Source organism: Varanus komodoensis, unplaced genomic scaffold (assembly GCF_004798865.1).
Source record: "Varanus komodoensis strain SLA01 unplaced genomic scaffold, ASM479886v1 scaffold44_3, whole genome shotgun sequence".
NCBI lineage: Eukaryota > Metazoa > Chordata > Lepidosauria > Squamata > Varanidae > Varanus > Varanus komodoensis.
In genome coordinates, this window is record NW_025336010.1 from 7363316 (window position 1) to 7382659 (window position 19344).

The window sequence follows — 19344 nt, forward strand, 5'->3', positions numbered from 1 at the left end:
TTAACAATTGTGAAGGTATATAATGCATATTTGGATGGACTGGTCTGTCTGCTGTAGCCCACAGCTAAAGGTGAGAGAAAGGAATGGGGGAGGAATGCCATTTGAAACAGTGACTTAGCTTGGTTTGAGAAGGGAGTACAGGATTGATTCTACAATTTCAAAAGCACACAGAAGCAATGCTTTTCTGACAGGATTTATCCAAATTTTCCCAACACGACAACAACATTGTAAATTTACATGAATGAATTTATAGTTGCTGTCAGAGAACTAAGAAGGCCAAAAGATCAGATAAGCAGCATGTATTTCCTGCATGTCTGAATAAACTAAATGTTCTTCTGTTTGGACCCCGCCCCCCACCCCAGACTCTGGTTTCTCTTGTCACTATCAACCTCTCCAATGGTACAGTATGAGCAATATTGTGCCCAGAGAGAGGCCACACATAGCTGGGTTACAATAGAACATATCCTTTATCTGCAGCAAATCATCTACGCAGCAGAGTTTCTAACTTGTTTTTCTGGAAAGGCTTCTGTTCTTTTAACAACTGCGTGACACTAACAAGTGAAGAATTTTCCTGCAAGGTATTCTTACTAAATGTGTACCTAGCACTGTCATTCCTAAAAGGGCCTTTTCTGCATACTCAAGCCCGCCCCGTTTCAATTCATGCCTCTTGACCTCCCTTTCTCGGACTCCAGTTAACTCTACAGATATATACATTTCTGTTACATAGTAAGAAAACACGAGTTTGCTAGCAAAGGTCCAGCCGTTCTCCCTTTGAGCCAAAAGGAAGGTTCTGCCCTCAAACTAGGTTTCCAAAGGGTCGGAGCGGCTCTGACACGCCTAGCTCCTAGCGCAGAAACAACTCTTAATTCGTAGACGCGCAGCGGAGCTTCCGTTGCTCCGCCTCCTCTGCCCCGTCTCCCAACTGGAATGAAGCTCCTTGGACGGGACTAGTCCGTCCCTTTTCCCGCCCTCTTTCCTCATCGACTGGACTAGTCATTATGCCAGTGTTTTGAGAGCCGGCCTCGGTGGGTGAAGGCGGAGACGCGGCGGGGGTAGGAGGCGCAGGGAGCACGGGTGCGCCCCAGCTGTACACACGGACCCAAACAAAGACGTGCGCCCAAGTAGCAATGCGACACGGTAGCTGGGTGGGTAGAGTTTATCCTCGCCGCTTGCTTGGTACAACGGATGAACGGGCGCTTCTTTATTTCTGGCTTTGTTCGCACCTCTTTTGCTTCCTTTTTGTTAAGGTTCCAGTGCCGGATTGCTTGTGCATTCCGATTTTCTTACTGAAAAACAATCGTGTACTGTGTAATGTTTATCAGTTGATTTACTTCGCTCTTCAGCCTGGCAAGGTTTCCACGATGCCTTAAAAAGGCCAGTAATAAGACAGCCGCTGGACTTCACTTGAAACATCGCTCGTTTGAACACAAGGAGTTCCAAAGGAAGGCATCACCCCCTCCCACCCCCGCTTTTCCTTCTACTTGTCCTCCAGTTTTCCCCCCCCGAAGAAATCGTCTCCCTCCCCCCCTCCCCCCATGCCCTTTACCCTGTCTGTGTTGCTCCAAGGTATCTTTTCATGCCATTGCACTTTGGACTGGTTCACACAGAGTACTCTACACATCTGAGGTGTGAGAAATCTCTGTGTTTGAATTGTGTCTGCTTGGGTGTATGGTGTGGCTTGAATGTTTAGGGAGTGGGTCTTTAAACTTTACATCCATGTGCAGTGTTTAAAGGTTTGCTTCCATGTGGATGAGGCAGATCTTGAACACAGCAGCCTGGTGTCAGAACATAGCACAAGTCTGCATGATCACATGACAGGGAAAATAAGGCTCAGTGGCTTATTTCTCTTACAGGGCATGCAGATTGAAAATCCCCCCCCCCCCCCCCACACACACACACACACACACACACACAAAGTTACCATAGCGAGACAGAGCACAGGAATCTTCGAAATCTCCAAGTAGGAGCATCTGAGGAGTTGAGGTGAATTCTAATAGCTGTGTAAAATTTTAATGTTTGATTAATATGTTCAGAGACAAGGATCACTGGCAGACGTAGCTAGGATGAAACTGATGTGTTGTTTGCACCAGCAGTTTTCTTAGGATATGGCAGGGGAAGAGTGGAGTGGACCGCATAAGATTTCTCATAAAAATAGTTGCTAGTTTTCTACTTCCAAGTTGCCTTGCAGAGGAACCCATCTTTAACAAGAGCCATAGTTTTGTGCACTATCTAGATAAACACTGGGGAAACACAATCTTCTAGCTTGAAAGAGTATCCTGCAAAATGATCTGTTCATGAGTGAGACTCAGGGTACTTCATTCATGAGCAAGTCTGTGGATGGGCAGAAAGATTCCAGCTTCTACAAATTCAGACCTTTCCAGGAACTGATGTCATAGCTACAAAGATCATATGATGCACATCTGTGTATGGATAAAGACTTTGGCTTCAATAGTAGGTCTTAAGAATGTGGGCTTGTGCTGTTTATCACTGTTTCTATACCTAAGCAGAAGTTCAAGCAAGAAGTTGCAATCCAGCGGAAATACCTTTGTACTTTTTAACACTCAGGCTTTTTAGCCCATCCAGCAAGAACACTTCAGAAAAGGAGACAAAGGGGTTCATGATAACTGATATCCTGGCCATTGTTTCCCACTCCTTGCCACCAGAACACCTTTCTTCCTCCTCAGAGGTTGATCTTTGACCTCAAAGGAAACCAGCATAATTCTTTCTGCAATATCTGCAAGGGGATTTGGGCAGATGTCTGACTCCCCCTTCCAAGGTCCAAGTCCTGTTGCTATCCTTGGAGGCATTCTTCCAAGTATTCCTATGGTCCCTGGGTACTCTCCTGGGAACCATAGAATTGCTGTTGAAATGACTTTCCTCAGAGTTGCAAAAGAGTGTAGCAATCATAGGATCATTGAACTAATTTCCCATACAATCAAAGTGATGCTCAAATGGTTGCAACAAAAAATACTAACCTATATGGAAGAGGCACTCAACATTATATAGTAAATATATATCAGATACTGCAGCACACCAAAGAATTTCAGAAAAAGATCAGCCTATGCTTTATAGACTGTGGCAAAGGCTTTGCCTATGCGAACCATGAGAAATTATATATGGTCCTGAAAGAAATGGGGGTGCCTCAGCACTTGATTGTCCTGAGGTGTAACCTCCTTTGTGGACAAAAAGCATTATTGTGCAAAACAGTAATGTATTGAGTGTATACAACACTGAGTCCTGTTTACATTCTAGAAAATGGAATAACTCTGTACAGGTCTGGACTATATCTAAAGGTTTAGGCCCAGCTGTGATAGCATATTTCTACTGAATATTTGTACATAGTCCAGTTTCTACCTGTAATCATGATTTTTGTTTTCTTAATGCTCAGATTCTGTCCTGGTTTTGCACTTTCTTCACATATAGAATCAAGTCTAATTGTCATTGTTCTTGTTATTATTCATTGCCTTCAAATACGAAATACAGAGGGAGAGGGACTGCAGAGGTTTGGAGAGACACCTGTAAGCATTAAAGCAGCTTGATAACCATGGAGAAATACAGTATGCTGATGGTACTTGGAGAAGGATCATTTGGGAGAGTTCTTCTAGTCCAGCATAAAAACAGATGTCAGAAATATGCACTTAAAGAAATAAGACTTCCAGAGGTAACTATTATTCACAAACAACCTGAGAATCCATTATTTAAAAATCTCTTCAGTCAGTGCTAAAGAACAGATCACTGCACAGAAAGTCTAATTGGATGGCACACAAGATAATGTTCTGTTTAAGGATGTGGGGCAAACTAAACATCATATACTTACCAACATAGGAGTTTCTCAGTAAATAAAACTGTTTAATGTACTTGAATAAACAGACTTGGATCACCAGCTCAAGTTAGTCATGATGGACAGAGTTATCCCAAGCCCCAGATCCAGTGTGCAGGAGTGGGTTAGAACTAGGCAGGTACGGCCTATTCTACTGGCTGAAGGGGATTTTTCTACTATGTCCATAGAGAGTTCCTTGGGCAGAAAGCTATGAGGAGTGGAAGGTAGCCAGTGGTAATTTTCTGCCCTGGGATCTCTTCACTGTGGAGCTTCTGCCACTTTGGACCAGCTGGATCCAGGAGCCTCAGCTACACCTGACTGGATTTGACACAGGTACTTGAAAAGAACCCAAAGTTGCCCAGGGTAAAAAGCCTAGCAAATCTACTACCTGCTACCCTGGTCAGCCCATGGTGGCAGGACATTGAAAGCAGCAAAGGATCTATTGCTTCAGCCTTTTCCACAGCTACCTGCCACACATCACACCCCAAATTTGCCCTCTGAGCTAACTATCTGATTTCACATTTAGTTGAGACCAACTTCTGTGTAGTGCAACTCACCTCCTTTGGACTGTTGGTTAAGTTGTGAGTAATTTTGGTTGGATTGGATTTCCTTCAATCAAAATCCAAGGAAATATTTTCAGATGTGCTTAATTTCAAAATCTTATATTAAAAATCAACATGTAGCTTAATTTTTAGAGGAAACCTGAAGGGCTTCTGAACTAGATTAAATATTAAACTTATTTGCTCTTTTAAATAGTGATATTGTACACTGTAAATTTAAAATTTGAAACCTTTAAATTATTCTTAAAATACTTCCATTGCACAATTTCTATGGAGCAGGAGTTAAAAATATTTTTGGTTGCTCCTAGAGAAATGAAACTAATAAATACCTTTTAGATGTCTTGCATTGCACTTTCAAAATTGCAAAAACCTTGTATGCTTGCTAACTAGCCATGTATTTTCAGTCTGTCTTTGATACAGAGAAGTCTTGGAATGAATGTATTCTTTTGGCTAAAATGAAACATCCAAATATTGTTACCTATGCAGAATCATTTAAAGGTAAATACAGGCATTTAAAAACCGTTGCATTTACATTATTCAGTGGAGAATTCTTATGTTCCTAATCTTGTACACTGTTCATGCTATCTAAATATTAAGATATTAATAATGCATTTTCTGTTAAGCTGGCATTACTAACAAATCTTAAATTCTCTAAACATTAGCAGATGGACATCTATATATAGTGATGGAATACTGTGATGATGGAGATCTGATGCAAAAGATTAAACTTCAGAAAGGAAAATTTTTTCCTGAAGATACGGTAAGCGTATCTTTGGCTATTCTTTTCCATTTGTGGGGTTAACAGCTGGCAAATAGAGTAGCTGTTAACCCCAGCTTGGGTCGATGTCTTGTTTAAGCTGCATTTACATCTGGCACTGTGCTGCTGGTGCCGCCGCTCCCACTGTTAGCCTCCTCCTGGCTTACATGGTACTGATGCTGTAATGGGCTTGAACCAAGTTGAAACCAAATAGTTGCTTGGCTCTGGTCAGCCCCAGGCATACACCAAAGTGTTTGTGGGGGAACAAACGTGCAGCTGCCAGTATATATACCATTCATTTACCACCCAAGGATACATCCCTCCCTTCTCCTCCACCTTCCTACTCCAGCCTTTTCCCCTCCCCCAACCTGTCCAAGGTCTATTAATAGTCACCCCCATTATTTAGGTCCCTCTCCAGCTCCTCACACCTGCTCCTGGATTACCCCATAGCCTTTCCCCAAGCAGGAAGCAGTATTCCCTTCCTTCTTCCAATTCTATTTAGAAGTTTCAGCCTGCATCTGCCTTCCATTATCTTGCTCTATTTTCTTGTTGTACAAGCACAATACAATTCCATGTGCTAAATCCTTTTTCCCCTCCCATCCCCATATATTTAATTGGTTTGCACAGATATGCCTGGGTATGAAGTACATTCATGATCAACGTGTATTGCACAGAGACATCAAATCCAAGGTGACTGAAATGAAACCTGCTAAATGACAGTTATCATAAATGTTAACATTTCTTTCCTGCTTAACAAATGGAAATCCTTGGGGAAGCAATTTTTTTAATTCCGTGATTTTGTATTTCTTTATTTGACTATATAAAGCAAAGTCTTGTTCATTCTTAATAAAAGATGCCATATGCCATGTTGCTTGTACCAAGAGAGCTCATAGTCAGATGGGTCCAATGTAATATCCTATGTAATATTTGTAATATACAAATATTGTAATAATCACCAATAATAATAATGGCGATACTGACCTAGAGAGTGATAGGTTTTGCTGAACTATTTTGTTGTCACTGCAACATGCCATCATGTAAGGTGACCCTATTAATGAATGCCCTCTTCTTGTTCTTCACTGCTATGCTTAGCTCAAGGCTGTGGCTTCCTTTATAGAATCACTCCATCTCATATTTGGTCTTCCTTTTCTTCTCCTTTTGATTTTTCTTAGCTTTGCCTTTTGCAGTGAGTCTTGTCATGATGTGCCTGAAGTATGACTGCTTTTGTATACATAAACACTTCTTTCTATTTAATAATACAGAATGTATTTCTCACACAAAATGGGAAAGTAAAACTGGGAGACTTTGGATCTGCAATTCTTCTTACCAGGCAAGTGAATAACATATTTGAGCTAGGGGCTCAGTTGTTCCATACTGAAAAAAAGATTAGTTGCGAACTGCTGTATAAATGTTAGTCTGTTGTTCCTAACATTATTTGTTTTTGTTTTTGGACAAGCCCAATGGCATATGCTTGTTCCTATGTGGGAACTCCATATTATGTGCCTCCAGAAATATGGGAGAACACGCCCTACAATAATAAAAGGTAAAGATTAATCTGAACCTAGAAGAGCTTGTGTAATATTAGATAAATAATGCAAAAAATGGTGTATGCATCATCTGGACAAAATTGCTTGATTTGCAAATTAAATTCAGAACCTAGAAAAGATTTTTGCATTCCTGGCAAGGAATAGCCTGAGTATGAAAGAGGCAATCAGGATGTATGAGCTGGGAAAGTGTATTTGAAGCACTGAACTCATACATAGCAGCCAACCCAGTCTATATGCAGAGGCAGAATTCAATAAATAAATGTGCTATACCATTTGTGCAAAACATCACTGCACAAAGGTTTCTTCTAAAAGAAAATCTGATAATTCATGTAGAACTATATGCCTTATCTCATAGAGAAGGCACCCTGATCCCCAATTCACACACAATGAGAAACCACAGTGGGTGGATTTTCCTGTGGGACTCCTTTTTGCAGTGGCTACTGCTCTTCTGATATTTGAGCCATGGTGAGGACATGCCATAGCTTCTTGTTGTAAGTGAACCCAGTGAGGGTGGGTTGTTGGGATGGTTAACAAGCCACCTGAAACTCTAAAACGTCCTTTGTGTTCTGAGTGGCTTGTCAGCCACTCCAACAGCTCACCCTTGCTGCATTGCATGTAACAGGAAGCTACAGAATGTCCCTGCCAGCTTGAATATTATGTTGTGAGCCGCCCCGAGGCTTTGGCAAATGGGGCGGCATGTAAATGTTTTAATAAATAAATAAATAAATATTCAAAATGACAGAAGCTACCATGACAAGGAGCTCTTTAGAGAAATTCACCCATGGCAATTCCTTGTAACATGCAAACCAGGTCCCTGTCTCTACAACACATGCAGCTTTCTCCTTTAAAATGCTTAACTTTGGCTCTCTGTATCCTCAAAAGAGGTGGGAAAGCAGTATCTACCTAAGAGGTAGGAACCAAAGGATGGGACCTTCACTTTAAAAACATCTTTTTGAAGTTTGTGAGATACCACTAACTCTGTGAAAGTGAAGTTGTTTTACATTCCAGAACTCTTTATACTAGCCACTGACAAAAATAGTACAATGTCAGGGTTGCCATTGATTACTATAGATCTTGGATATTATATTGGTACATTTATTTCCAATAATGACTGCTGTCTAAAGAAGTTCATGCAAAGAGCTTCTGCCAGCCCAGTGGAATTTTTGGTAGTTTGCCTTGAATAGCTCACTCCTGTGCCATATTGCAAAATGCTTTTAAAACTCCTGTGAAAGCTAAACCTTACAGGGGCAGACCTGCATGCAGAATCAAATCTGTCACCGCAGATGGTGGTGGAGAGGGAAATTTAAAGTGCAGGATCTGCTAGTGGGTGATGACCCTGTCGTTTTTTTTGTCTGAAATTTCTTTCTTAAAGGCCATTATTTTCCAGGCAGTGCTCTGTGACTGAAAGAACCCTGTCAGAATTTAAACAGCTTTTTAAAAATTCTGCTGAAACTCTGCCCTCACACCTATGCTACACTTTAAACTGATACAGTTTCAAGGATACACTGAGCAGCCGTGATACCTTTATCTCTAGTTATGTCCCAGGTTTCAAAAGTTTGTCCTACAGCATGTTGGGCTTCTGTTCAAGAAAAAACAAATTTAAATTCCCCATAGAGGTCATAGAGTTAGTTTAATAGTTATTCAATTCTGCTTCTTGTTTTGTTGATGTTATCTTCCAGTTTTTCTCACTGACTAGTTAGGCTTTAGCAGGCTGGAGGAAATATAAGGTTTTGTGTATTGGTACAACACCTACCCCCTCTTTGTTTTTTTCTAAGACCATTTAATTTACTGAATAGCATTTTTTGCTTATTTGATAACTATAATACTGTAACACAATTGTACATATATTCACAGAAACAGTTATTTTTAATAGTCTGTAAATCATCACATACTCTCAGGGCATTTCATTTATAGTAAATAGGACACTAAACTATGACCTTTAGCTAAGTTGTTCTTCAAACCTGTCTTTCAGTGACATATGGTCTCTAGGATGCATTTTATATGAGCTGTGCACTCTTAAACATCCAGTAAGTACCCATACTTACATTTATTCTTATTTTTATTAATTCAAGGAATTGATTCAGATCCACTTTCTGTGTTGTTTTCCTACTCAGAGGCCCACATTTGGCTTCTTGGCATGCATAGTTAATTCTACTGTGGCACAGCCATTCTTACACATGCATTTGTATATATTAGCTTGGAGTACATTTGTGTTTATTCTTATCTTACATGTGCATTTGTGTATATTCTTATCCATGCACTGTGATAGTTGACTCTGAGGGTGCTTCAAGATGGAGGGCTTCTAGCACTATTGGTCAAAAGGTATTGTATATGTATTGCAACTTTAACTCCTTAACAGGTTGTTTTTTAGGAAGAAAAAAGAATAAGTGGTGGGTAAAGATGAGGGTTACAAATGGAAGTATCGGTTAGACCTCCTGCAAAATCCTATGGACAAAGCAGAGCGATCACACAAGAAAAGCCTACGGTCCTTTAGGTATCCTGGTCCTAAGCCATTTAGGGCTTTATAGGTCATAACCAGCACCTTAAATTGGGCTTGAACCTCAGTGGGAAGTCAGTGGAGCTGATGGAGGACCAGAGTTATATGAGAGTAATGACCAGACCTCAACAGCATCCTGGCAGCTCTATTTTGCACCATTTGAAGTATCCAGACTGTCTTTCAAGGGCAGCCCCATGTAGAGCATGTTACAATAGTCCAACTGGACTGTAGACAACCAGCATGCATCACTGTTGCTAGGCAGTTCTCGTGCAGGTAGGGACACAGCTGTTGGATCAGTTGAAACTGAAGGAAAGCGCTCCTCACCACCACCATCACCTGGGCTTCCAGGGACACTTCTGGATTGGGGAGCACTCCTAAGCTGTGGACCCTGTCCTTTAGAAGAAGTGCAACCCAGTCCAGGACAGGGCCAAAGTAACTTACCTGGAAACTTGAACCACCCACCAAAAGGACTGCCGTCTTATCTGGATTGAGCTTTAGTTTATTGGCCCTCATCCAGCCCATTACCTCGGCCAGGCACCAGTTCAGGACAGCCACTGCCTCACCTGGATTAGTTGAAAAAAAGAGGTAGGGCTGGGTGTAATCAGCATACTGGTGACTCTGCAGCTCAAACCTCCTGATGACCTCTCCCAACAGTTTCATGTAGATGTTAAATAGCAAGGGGGACAAAACGGAACCCTGTGGTACTCCATGGCAGAGTTGCCATAGCACAGAGCCATAGCTCCCCAGCACCACCTTCTGGAATCAACTGGCCAGGTAGGAATGGAACCACTGCCAAGGAGAGCCTCCTACTCCTAACCCGGCCAGCCTATTCAGAAGAATACCATGGTTGATGGTATCAAATGCTGCTGTGAGGACCAGGAGAACCAACAGGGACATACTCCCCCTGTCCGTCTCCCTGCACAGGTCATCATACAGGGCGACCAAGGCAGATTCAGTACCGTAACAGAGTCTGAAACCAGACTGAAATGGGTCCAGATAATCAGTTTCATCCAAGAGTGCTTGGAGTTGTCCCGTCACCACCCATTCAGACACCTTGCCCAAAAACGGGATATTGGCCACTGGTCTATAATTGCTGGCCACCTCTGGATCCGGGATGCCCTCTTTAGGACAGGTCTGATCACTGCCTCCTTTAAAGGGGCAGGGACCTGGCCCTCCCTCAGTGAGGTACTGATGACCTCCTGGACCCAGGTACCAATCCTGTGTTTGGCTTTAGTAAGTAGCCACGAAGTTTTTTTTTTTCTTTTTCTCTCTTCCTTACTCTCTACCACTCTGTTCCTGCCCTTCTGTTTCTCTTGCCCTTCCATCCCAGTCATATTCTTTTCTCATCCATGCATCACAGTGACAAGTCTTTGAAAAAGTCTTTCATCTGAAGCTTTTCTTTAGAGGCCTAAATGCTATACAGGGTGATTTTCAGGGAGGGGGTATCATGGCATACAGGGATGGGAGAGATCAATGATTGATGATTATTATTGTTGTTTCCCTCCCTAGCAGTAATTCAGCCACTGAAAATTCATACGCACATCACTGTGGCAATTAAGCTAATTTCTTTTTAGTTTGTTGGTGGAAGATTTTTTAAAAGCTTAACTGATTTTATCCTAAGCCCCTTTTGAAGTTGGTAGCAACAAAGTACTTGCTTTTATTTGCCCTGAATTGCCTACCATTCAGTTCCAAGAGAAGGCCTAGGGTTCTAGTATTGCCTATTTTCTCCATATCACATATAATTTTTATATATTCATGTCAAGTTCCCCCTTACTTGCCTTTTTCATAAGCTAAACAGCTCCAGACATTCTAACCTTTCTTCAAAGGGGAGCGGCTCCATTTTTTTGATCATTTTGGATATAGAATGTACTGCTAGACCATTCACAGCATTTATAGGAAATATATTAGTTCATTTTTGTATAGCACCTAGATATTTGAGGTATCTTATGAATAACAAATAATACTATTGAGCCATTTGCTTTCTTTTCTTTTCTTTTCTTTTCATTTATTTATTTATTCATTCATTCAGTCATTCATTCATTCATTCATTCATATTTATTCTATTTAGTTTCAAGCCAATAGCTGGAAACATCTTATACTTATGTATATATGTAAAGGATACTACAGTCCACTTCCATCACATTATACTTACGAACTTCACTATTTGATAAAGCAAATGTTTAAGAAGAATCCCAAGAACCGTCCATCAGCTAGCACAATTCTTGCAAGAAACTGCCTGACAAAGCACATCAGACATTTTTCTTCAGTGGAGGTATTTGCATACTTATACTCTAGAAAACTCATGCTATTTTATATAGACATATCATTATCTTTTCATTTTAAGACTTTAGGGGCATAGTTAATGCTATTTTAGTGGCTGCACATAGGAAGACAGGTAGTTGCCTTATACAAAGTCAGAGTATTGTCCATATACCCTGGTATTGTTTACTTTGGTAGCAGCTCACAAGATGAGAAAAGTCTTTCATATCACTTGGTACCTTGATCCTTCTTTAACCAAAGAGAGCACAAGAGGATCCTTCTGCATGCACAGCATGTTCTTTGCCACTGAACTATATGGTTCCTTTGATAGGAGACTTTCACTTCACAAAAAAGAGTAAATTTTAAACACTGAGGTCAGGATCCAAAGAGCTGTGCACACATACAGGGCTTGTCTGGTCCTCCCTCTCCATTGCTGCTCCTGAAAAACCAGGAGCACTCAGGGGAACTCAATGTAGAATGAGGAGCTGCAGTTGGAAAAGCAAATTGGCAAACCCTTCTCATCCTAGCAAAAAAATTAAAAAGTGCTTTTCTGCTTACATTTAGATCTGTTTGGATTTTGCCATTGTTCCTTTGTGATTAGCCAAATACTCTCTATTTTGAGTATTCATTTAACACACACTGTATTTTCTATTAATTTTAATTGCACTAAGGAGTGACTTATTATTGGAAACCATGCCTCTCTCGTGCCACTTGCATAATAGTTCATGTTCAGAAATTAATTTAAAATATTTGTTGGTTAGAACAAAAGTGCCTGGATTCTGCATTTTTTGTTTGATTAGGCTGCAGTTATATAAATGCTTACATGGAAATAAGCCTTATTGAACTCTGTGCAGCTTACTTTTGAGCAGGCTTGTATAAAATTGCACTGATGCATGATGTTTTTAAAACGATTTACAGGAGGAAAGAAGATATTCGAGAAACAAGAATAGCCATTCAGAAGCAGAAGCTGGCACCAAGAGTTTTTGTGAAATGGGATTGGAGAAGAAAGGTGTGGATAAAACAGGTATGTGGAATTCTCCAGTGATCTTAGAGGTCTGACAGTAGTTCTGTGGAGGTCATTTTGGGGCATACATCCATGCAGGTAATCTATGAATTGCTTTGCTGAAACTACAGTCCTGTTATTTACCTGACAGCCTCATCAAGCTCAATGAAGACATAACAGTTGTATTAATTTAATTTATTTTTATTTGATTTTATATTTATATTAATTTATGCCATTGTTTTATTGTTTTATAATGCATTTTAATTGTCTGATGTAAGCCACTTAGAGAAGCCATGGACAAAACAGGTGGCATATAAATGTTTTAAATAAATAAATGACTTCTTTGCAGCTGCATTAGAGCTGAGAGTTTTCTACAAGGTCTTACTAGCGGTGCCAAACAATATTTAATAGATAAAAAGTCACCACATGTTCTATGAATTTTTTTTTTAGAAATGAATTGACATTTTTTAAAAAGAGTCCAAATATAATTTACTTTATGTTGAATACAGAGATCAGATAGCATACACCATGTTGTAGCATAGCTGGAATTCCCTGTTAAGGAAATACATCTGAGGTGCATTGACCAGAACTGTATTCCAAAAATGGATGCACTTTTGCATTTGTGTAAGAGCGCTATGATATTTACAGTCTAGCGCTGATATTCACAGCACTATGATGTCTGCAGAAATGGAGAACAGAAATGACCAAAGACACCAGTGAATTTTCATAAAATGTCCCATTATTAAGTCTCTTCAGAGGCTGTTTTACAAAACCCTCACAGACAACAGTGGGAAAAGGGAAGATCCAGTACTGTGATCAACATCCTGGAAAATGCATCCTTACTTTCTTCCAGTATTACATCCAAGGAGGATACAGGTAAGATAACATTATTTTACTGGGCTGCCATTATAAATCAGTGTGGGTTGCAAAGAAGGTATTGCTGCCAGATGATTATTTCTGAACTCCCATGCCCATAATTCCTGTGCAAATTGTTGTTGTTGTTAGTCGCGACATCGTGTCTGACCCATCGCAACCCCATGGACAACATTCCTCCAAGCCTTCCTGTCCTCCACCATCCCCCCGGAGTCCACTCAAGCTCACACCAACTGCTTCAGTGACTCCATCTAGCCACCTCATTCTCTGCCATCCCCTTCTTCTTTTGCCATCTATTGTTCCAAGCATTAGACTCTTCTCCAGGGAGTCCTTCCTTCTCATTAGGCGGCCAAAGTATTTGAATTTCATCTTCAGGATCTGGCCTTCTAAAGAGTAGTCAAGGTTGATCTCCTCTAGGACTGACCGGTTTGATCGCCTTGCGGTCCAAGGGACTTGCAGGAGTCTCTGCCAGCACCACAATTCAAAGGCCTCAATTCTTCGGCACTCAGCCTTCCTTATGGTCCAGCTTTCACAGCCATACATTGCAACTGGGAAAACCATAGCCTTGACTATATGCACTTTTGTTGGCAGGGTGATGTCTCTGCTTTTTAGTATGCTATCTAGATTTGCCATAGCTTTCCTCCCAAGGAGCTAGCGTCCTTTAATTTCTTGGCTGCAGTCCCCATCTGCGGTGATCTTGGAGCCCACGAAAATAAAATCTGTCAAATTAGAATAGAAGAAATGCAAAGATTTGGGAAGGACCATGAGGATGCCAAGTAAAGAATTGGCAGGATTGGAAGGTACAACAATATTGACAGTATGGATACGTAAGTGGGCAAGGTTACCCAAGTGGTTACCCAACCATGGTCATCTTCTAGGACTATCTATTGAACAAGGGTTGCACAGTTCTCTGTAAAATGCCTGAATACTACTTGGAAATGCAGCCAAAGGCCTCCAAGCAGCTGAAAGGTACAAGGGGAAAAGGTTCTGTGCTTGACCAGTTAGGTGAGAGGTAGGCAGACTTCAAACTTGCAGGATCTACTTGTTGTTTTAGTAGTAGCCTGAAATGTACCAGTTGGAGCAAGGCTCAGAAGATCAATACTTTGACTTAAAGAATGCTGTGCTTGAAATTGGTTTTAGATCATCCCACACAAATTTCTGCTCCCAATTACTTTACCACTTCCCCTCGATTTTTCTTCATTTCAGAGAGAGATTGTGAGGCAGTGGAGGATAATTTTTATGTTGTTGCTATTATTAAAGAATTGGGAGTCAGAAGCACTTACTGATTTGCTGCACATCACTCAGAGATCATCAATAGCTCCTGATCTAGTTTCTGCCCACCCCTCAAAATTTTTTCTGCTTCATCTAGAAATACTTTTGCTGTGATTTTTGAGGATAACACCAAACAGCAAATTTGGGAGATGGATTAGAGATGGACAGAAATGAAGTTGTTTGGAAAAGCATGACAATTAAGAGCTTAGCCAAACTACCTTCCAAGTTCAGCTGAGTTTGTAATTACCTTGCTTCAATGCTGTATGTATCAGTTCCCAGTTACTGTTTCCTCTTCCTTGTCCTTTCCCAAAATAGTTGGGGAAAGTGGGAGAGAAGAGAAACTTGTGGCAGAGAAGGCTGCAGAAAGCTTAGGACTTTTAAGAAAAGTTTCCTTCTTTTTTCTTTTCCTGGTATTTGAACAGCTGTGAGGTTTTTTTAATCTACCAGAGAACTGAAAGGAGTAGGAAAGGTCATACTGAGCTGAAATATACCTGGTTTTCTCTGTTTCTAGTAATTTCACATGGTTACGTATTCATATTGGCATTAGCAATAGCATAGACAGACACAATTGTTTAAGAAATCATGACTTAAAGGGTGATAGAGTATGAGGTTGCTAAATTGGAGTTTATTGGAAAATGTGATAGATTCATTAAGCCTTAATGATTTAAGTTGGCTACTTCACACTAAGAGTATTAATATCTTACTAGCTGTGTCTTGCAAATTAAGCTTTAACTTGCAAAATTTCAGTGCTTAGCCCATTATTGAACTTTCAGCTACATGTTACTGAAGAGGGTCAATAAAAATGAAATTGTTGCCACTTTAAGTTTCCTTATGTTGGGACAGAAATAGCATTAATATACTGATTTAATTTACTGTATCCTTTTTGTCCAAGCACCTCAGAATAGTATGCATGATATCCACCTTTTTATCCTCACAAGGTTAGTTTAAGAAGTATCAACTGACTCAGTAGCCTTTGTGGATGAGCAGGGACTTTAACCTAGGTATTGTTAGTGCAAATCTAAGCTCTGCTGACTGGATCTGGTTGTAATGTCCCTTGCAAGGACTTTAAAGAACATTGGATCAAGAAATGGATCAATCAAAACATAGTTTCTTCCAGAAACATGCTCAGTATACATTTATAAAATGGACCTAATTAATTTGAATAGCCACAATCCATCACAGATTTAATTGTGCTTTGGCCCATTTAATTTGTTGAAAGCAAGCTAAATTCCATGATGGATTGTAGCCAACATGCTGTTCTATACCTTTATAATGAACTGGATTATTAGGATATGAGGTTTTGTAGACAACAACTTAATTAGCACCAAGTAGACTAAGATAATAGTTTTATGCAGAGTTTTTGCCTGAATCCTAGTTTAGAGGATTTTTAACTAAATCAATAATTTGACTTACGCTGAATTAATATGAGCACCTGTTTCAGTAATTTAATGTTTATTATTCTTGTAACTAGGTGGGCATGTGAGAAAATATGATGAAAATATAATGCGTAAGCAGTGGACCAAAGAACCACCTGAAACCTTGATGAACATTCTTCATAATGCTGGTATTAGCTTATTTTTAAAACATACACAATCTATAAAGATTAATCACAGATTATGAGATGTTGTTATGGGTCATCAAGTCTTCTCCAACTGATGGCGACCCTATGAATGAATGCCTCCAAAATGTCCTACTCTTCATAGCCCTGCTTGGCTCTGGCATATAATGGCCCCAATCCATAAAACTTGGAAAACAGAAGGGGGCTTCATGAAGGTTTCTGTGTGCAAAGGTTTCTTTGTATATGCAAACTTGCAACTGCTGAGCAGGAGTGGTTAGCATTTTGACAGCACAAATCACCACCTTTTCCTATACAAAACATTCAAACTGAGTAAATTCATTGTAGTGCTATTGCCCAGTAATGTGATTTTTTTTGAGACTTCTGAAGATATTGTTCCATTTCTCGTTGCTGAAACCTTATATGACAGTTGTAGCAATAGAAGGAAGAGGAGTCATATGCAACACTTCTCTCAGAATAAAAAACCATTCATGGTACAATGTGTTTTTTCAAATTTCTGTGGAAGATTAGGAAGGGAGTAAGCACCAGAGGTATCTAGATCACTGACAGAAAAGCAGGTACCTGTTCATGAAATACAGACTTTTTATGTGAAAATTAGAAAATGAAGAACAAGCAATGACAGAGCAAAGTACATTTCCTTTATACTGCTTTTTGGATTGAATCTTGTTTTTCTAATCTTTCATGGGAGAAAACCCTGAATGTTTCTGTTTTTAATGTTATTAAAGCCTCAGATGACTTACTAAGAGGACCCCTTAATGAAGAAACCAAAACATCTGATGAACCAGATGGTGAAACTGCTATGGAGGATAGTGAGATACTTGAACATAGATCAGATGAAGAAGACACGTATGTTAAAATACCGCTTGGAAACTTTTTTTTGAGAGTTTTAGTTTTAAATGCCTGCTTCAAAGTAAACTTCCAAATCATTCATCAGTAGAATAGAAAGCACTAGGGGAACCATTTTTTCTTTGTTGCAGTCTCTGTACACATCCCTCATATCTGCTCTAGAGGTGCTTTCCCAAGCATTTAGGAGGTGTGCAGGAGGCTAAAGGATAGTCCACTTGGTTGGCATTGAATTTAATCCTGTAGTTTCATATACTTTCATCATTACCTTCTAACTGCAGCCTCCTTTACATTCTGATAAGCCCCTTGAAAATATGGGCAATCTCCATGAGTAGTTTCTTTGTCATGCTACAATTGAAGGTGAATATGCAAAAATACCACTGTCTGCATAAAAAAACAAAGGCTTTCATCCTTAGTTTGGGGTATCTAAAAAATTCATTTTGATAGTAACATGGTTGGACAGTAGAACAATTTGTCCAGGAAAACTGCAGAATTTTCAGGACTACTTTCAAGAGAGAAATATCTCAAATATCTTCTTTAGGTCTTAGGAGTACATTACAAGACTGTGCTTCCATGTCTGTGGTTCCAAGTTGTTGTTGCTACTATTGTATATGGTTGAAATCTGAGTCATTTGCACTCATTTCTTGCAGGGATTTTGAAGCTGAAGATGATTGTGACTGGATTTCTGCACTGGAAACGATGACAAACATGAAGTCATTGACTAAATGAATAATGGAATTTTAGAAATTCTGCTATAAGATAATTTAGTGTCAATGTAAACACATTTGTGAACAATATAAGGATACTAATACCTGTATAGTGATTGCAGATCAAATTGTTTGAAAAACAAAAAATGTACACTGACTGAACTGATTTTTGGCAAGAAGCGCAATGCTTTAGGAACAAATTTGAACATACTTTTTTTAAAAAGATTTTTATTAGGATTTTTAAACTACTACTAAAAAATACATCGGACATACTAGGTCAGCCCTCTACTACATTTTTTTTTCAAACATTCTATAGTCATTATCAAATCCATTTATAACAACTTAAAAACATCTTTAGATCTAAGCCAAGTCCTGTTTCTCCAACCAGTAATAAAAAAATTCCCAAGTTTGATACAAGTCAGTATCTTCTTTCTCCTTCAGTGATAAAGTCAATCTATCCATTTCTGCACAGTCCAGAATCTTTCTTAGAATCAGTTTGTCGGTGGGTAATTCCTCACTTTTCCAGTGTTGAGCAAATGCAATCCTCGCCGCAGTGATTACATGTAACATCAAATACATTTCTTGTTTATTCATCTTCCAATATAAAGCCTAATAGGAAAACTTCAGGTTTCAAAGCTAAAAGTTTTTGTAGCATTTCCTCAAGCCATTTATGTATTTTAATCCAATACTTTTTCACATTGTCACAAGTCCACCACATATGACAAAAGATACCCAATTTATGTTTACATTTCCAACATCTATTTGACGTATTTGGAAACATCTTAGCTAATCGATTTGGCAACAAATACCATCAATAAAACATTTTATATAAGTTTTCTTTGTACGAAGTTGCTAATGTTTCCTTAATATTTCTCTCCCATAGCTTTTGCCACTTTTCTAATTCAATATTATATCCAAAATTTTGTGCCCATGTTATCATAGTGTCCTTAACTTGTTCATCCTCCATTTTCCTGTCAAGTAAGAAATCATAATCTTTTAATCATTTTCTCATCTGATCTAAGCATCGCTTGTTCAAACACCGTTAAGTCCTTATAAAACCCCCTGTAGACTGTAAAAGAATGTTTTACAGTCTTTAGCATATCTCGATTGCATCTGCACCTTATGCCAAATGTGAACATACTTCTTGAACATTTTTCCAGAAAGTACTGAACTAAGCATTTATGTGAAGGCATTTCTAAACCAGTAGGAATATAGAAACTACATACAATAGCAGTACAATTAGTATACTAAAGACACTGTAACCAGGTATTATTGACTTTGTCATAAATTAAAGTCCTTTTTAAGTGATTGACTATATTTTTATTTATTTATTTAAAGCTTTTATATCTTGCCCTTCACAATATCTCAGGGCAGTAATGGCCTAGGGTGGGATAAAATACCTAAGGGTGCTATAGCCCTTTTTTCCCCTTAAAATATGCATAGAATTGCACTTCAATTTAAATACATTTGTGTAATGGTAGTTTGCTATTGGCCTTGAGTAAGTCAACATAGAATGACATGTAAATCGGATTAATATTATTAAAACCGAAACCCATTCCATTTTTTTATACATAGCAAGTTCCTTCATTACAGTGGTGCAAAAAAAAAGTATGCCGTATTTTCATGAGAC

General features: G+C 39.3%; 1 protein-coding gene across 7 annotated transcripts; it reads left to right on the forward strand.

Annotated features, from left to right (window-relative positions):
• Window positions 1-929: 929 nt before the first annotated feature.
• NEK3 (NIMA related kinase 3) lies at window positions 930-17995 on the forward strand. 7 transcript variants are annotated; one of them, XM_044444312.1, is made up of 14 exons: window positions 930-1025; window positions 3484-3661; window positions 4785-4878; window positions 5043-5140; window positions 5765-5827; window positions 6400-6467; window positions 6594-6680; window positions 8657-8711; window positions 11250-11453; window positions 12359-12464; window positions 13191-13319; window positions 16060-16152; window positions 16890-17010; window positions 17658-17995. In XM_044444312.1, exons 2-14 carry the CDS (start codon window positions 3545-3547, stop codon window positions 17734-17736), a joined length of 1314 nt encoding a protein of 437 aa, XP_044300247.1. In that variant the 5' UTR covers window positions 930-1025; window positions 3484-3544; the 3' UTR covers window positions 17737-17995. The 7 variants fall into 7 exon arrangements, with proteins under 7 accessions (XP_044300247.1, XP_044300246.1, XP_044300249.1 ...); XM_044444311.1 differs by having other exon boundaries at window positions 931-1145; XM_044444314.1 differs by having other exon boundaries at window positions 931-1145; window positions 11355-11453.
• The last annotated feature ends 1349 nt before the right edge of the window (window positions 17996-19344 follow it).

Bases quoted from the DNA above. Each gene is read 5' to 3' on its own strand.
- NEK3 (XM_044444312.1), top strand. From the start codon at position 3,545: ATGGAGAAATACAGTATGCTGATGGTACTTGGAGAAGGATCATTTGGG. The intron at 3,662-4,784 runs GTAACTATTATT...ATGTATTTTCAG, and splicing joins AAGAAATAAGACTTCCAGAG to TCTGTCTTTGATACAGAGAA. The intron at 8,712-11,249 runs GTAAGTACCCAT...TATTCTATTTAG, and splicing joins TGTGCACTCTTAAACATCCA to TTTCAAGCCAATAGCTGGAA.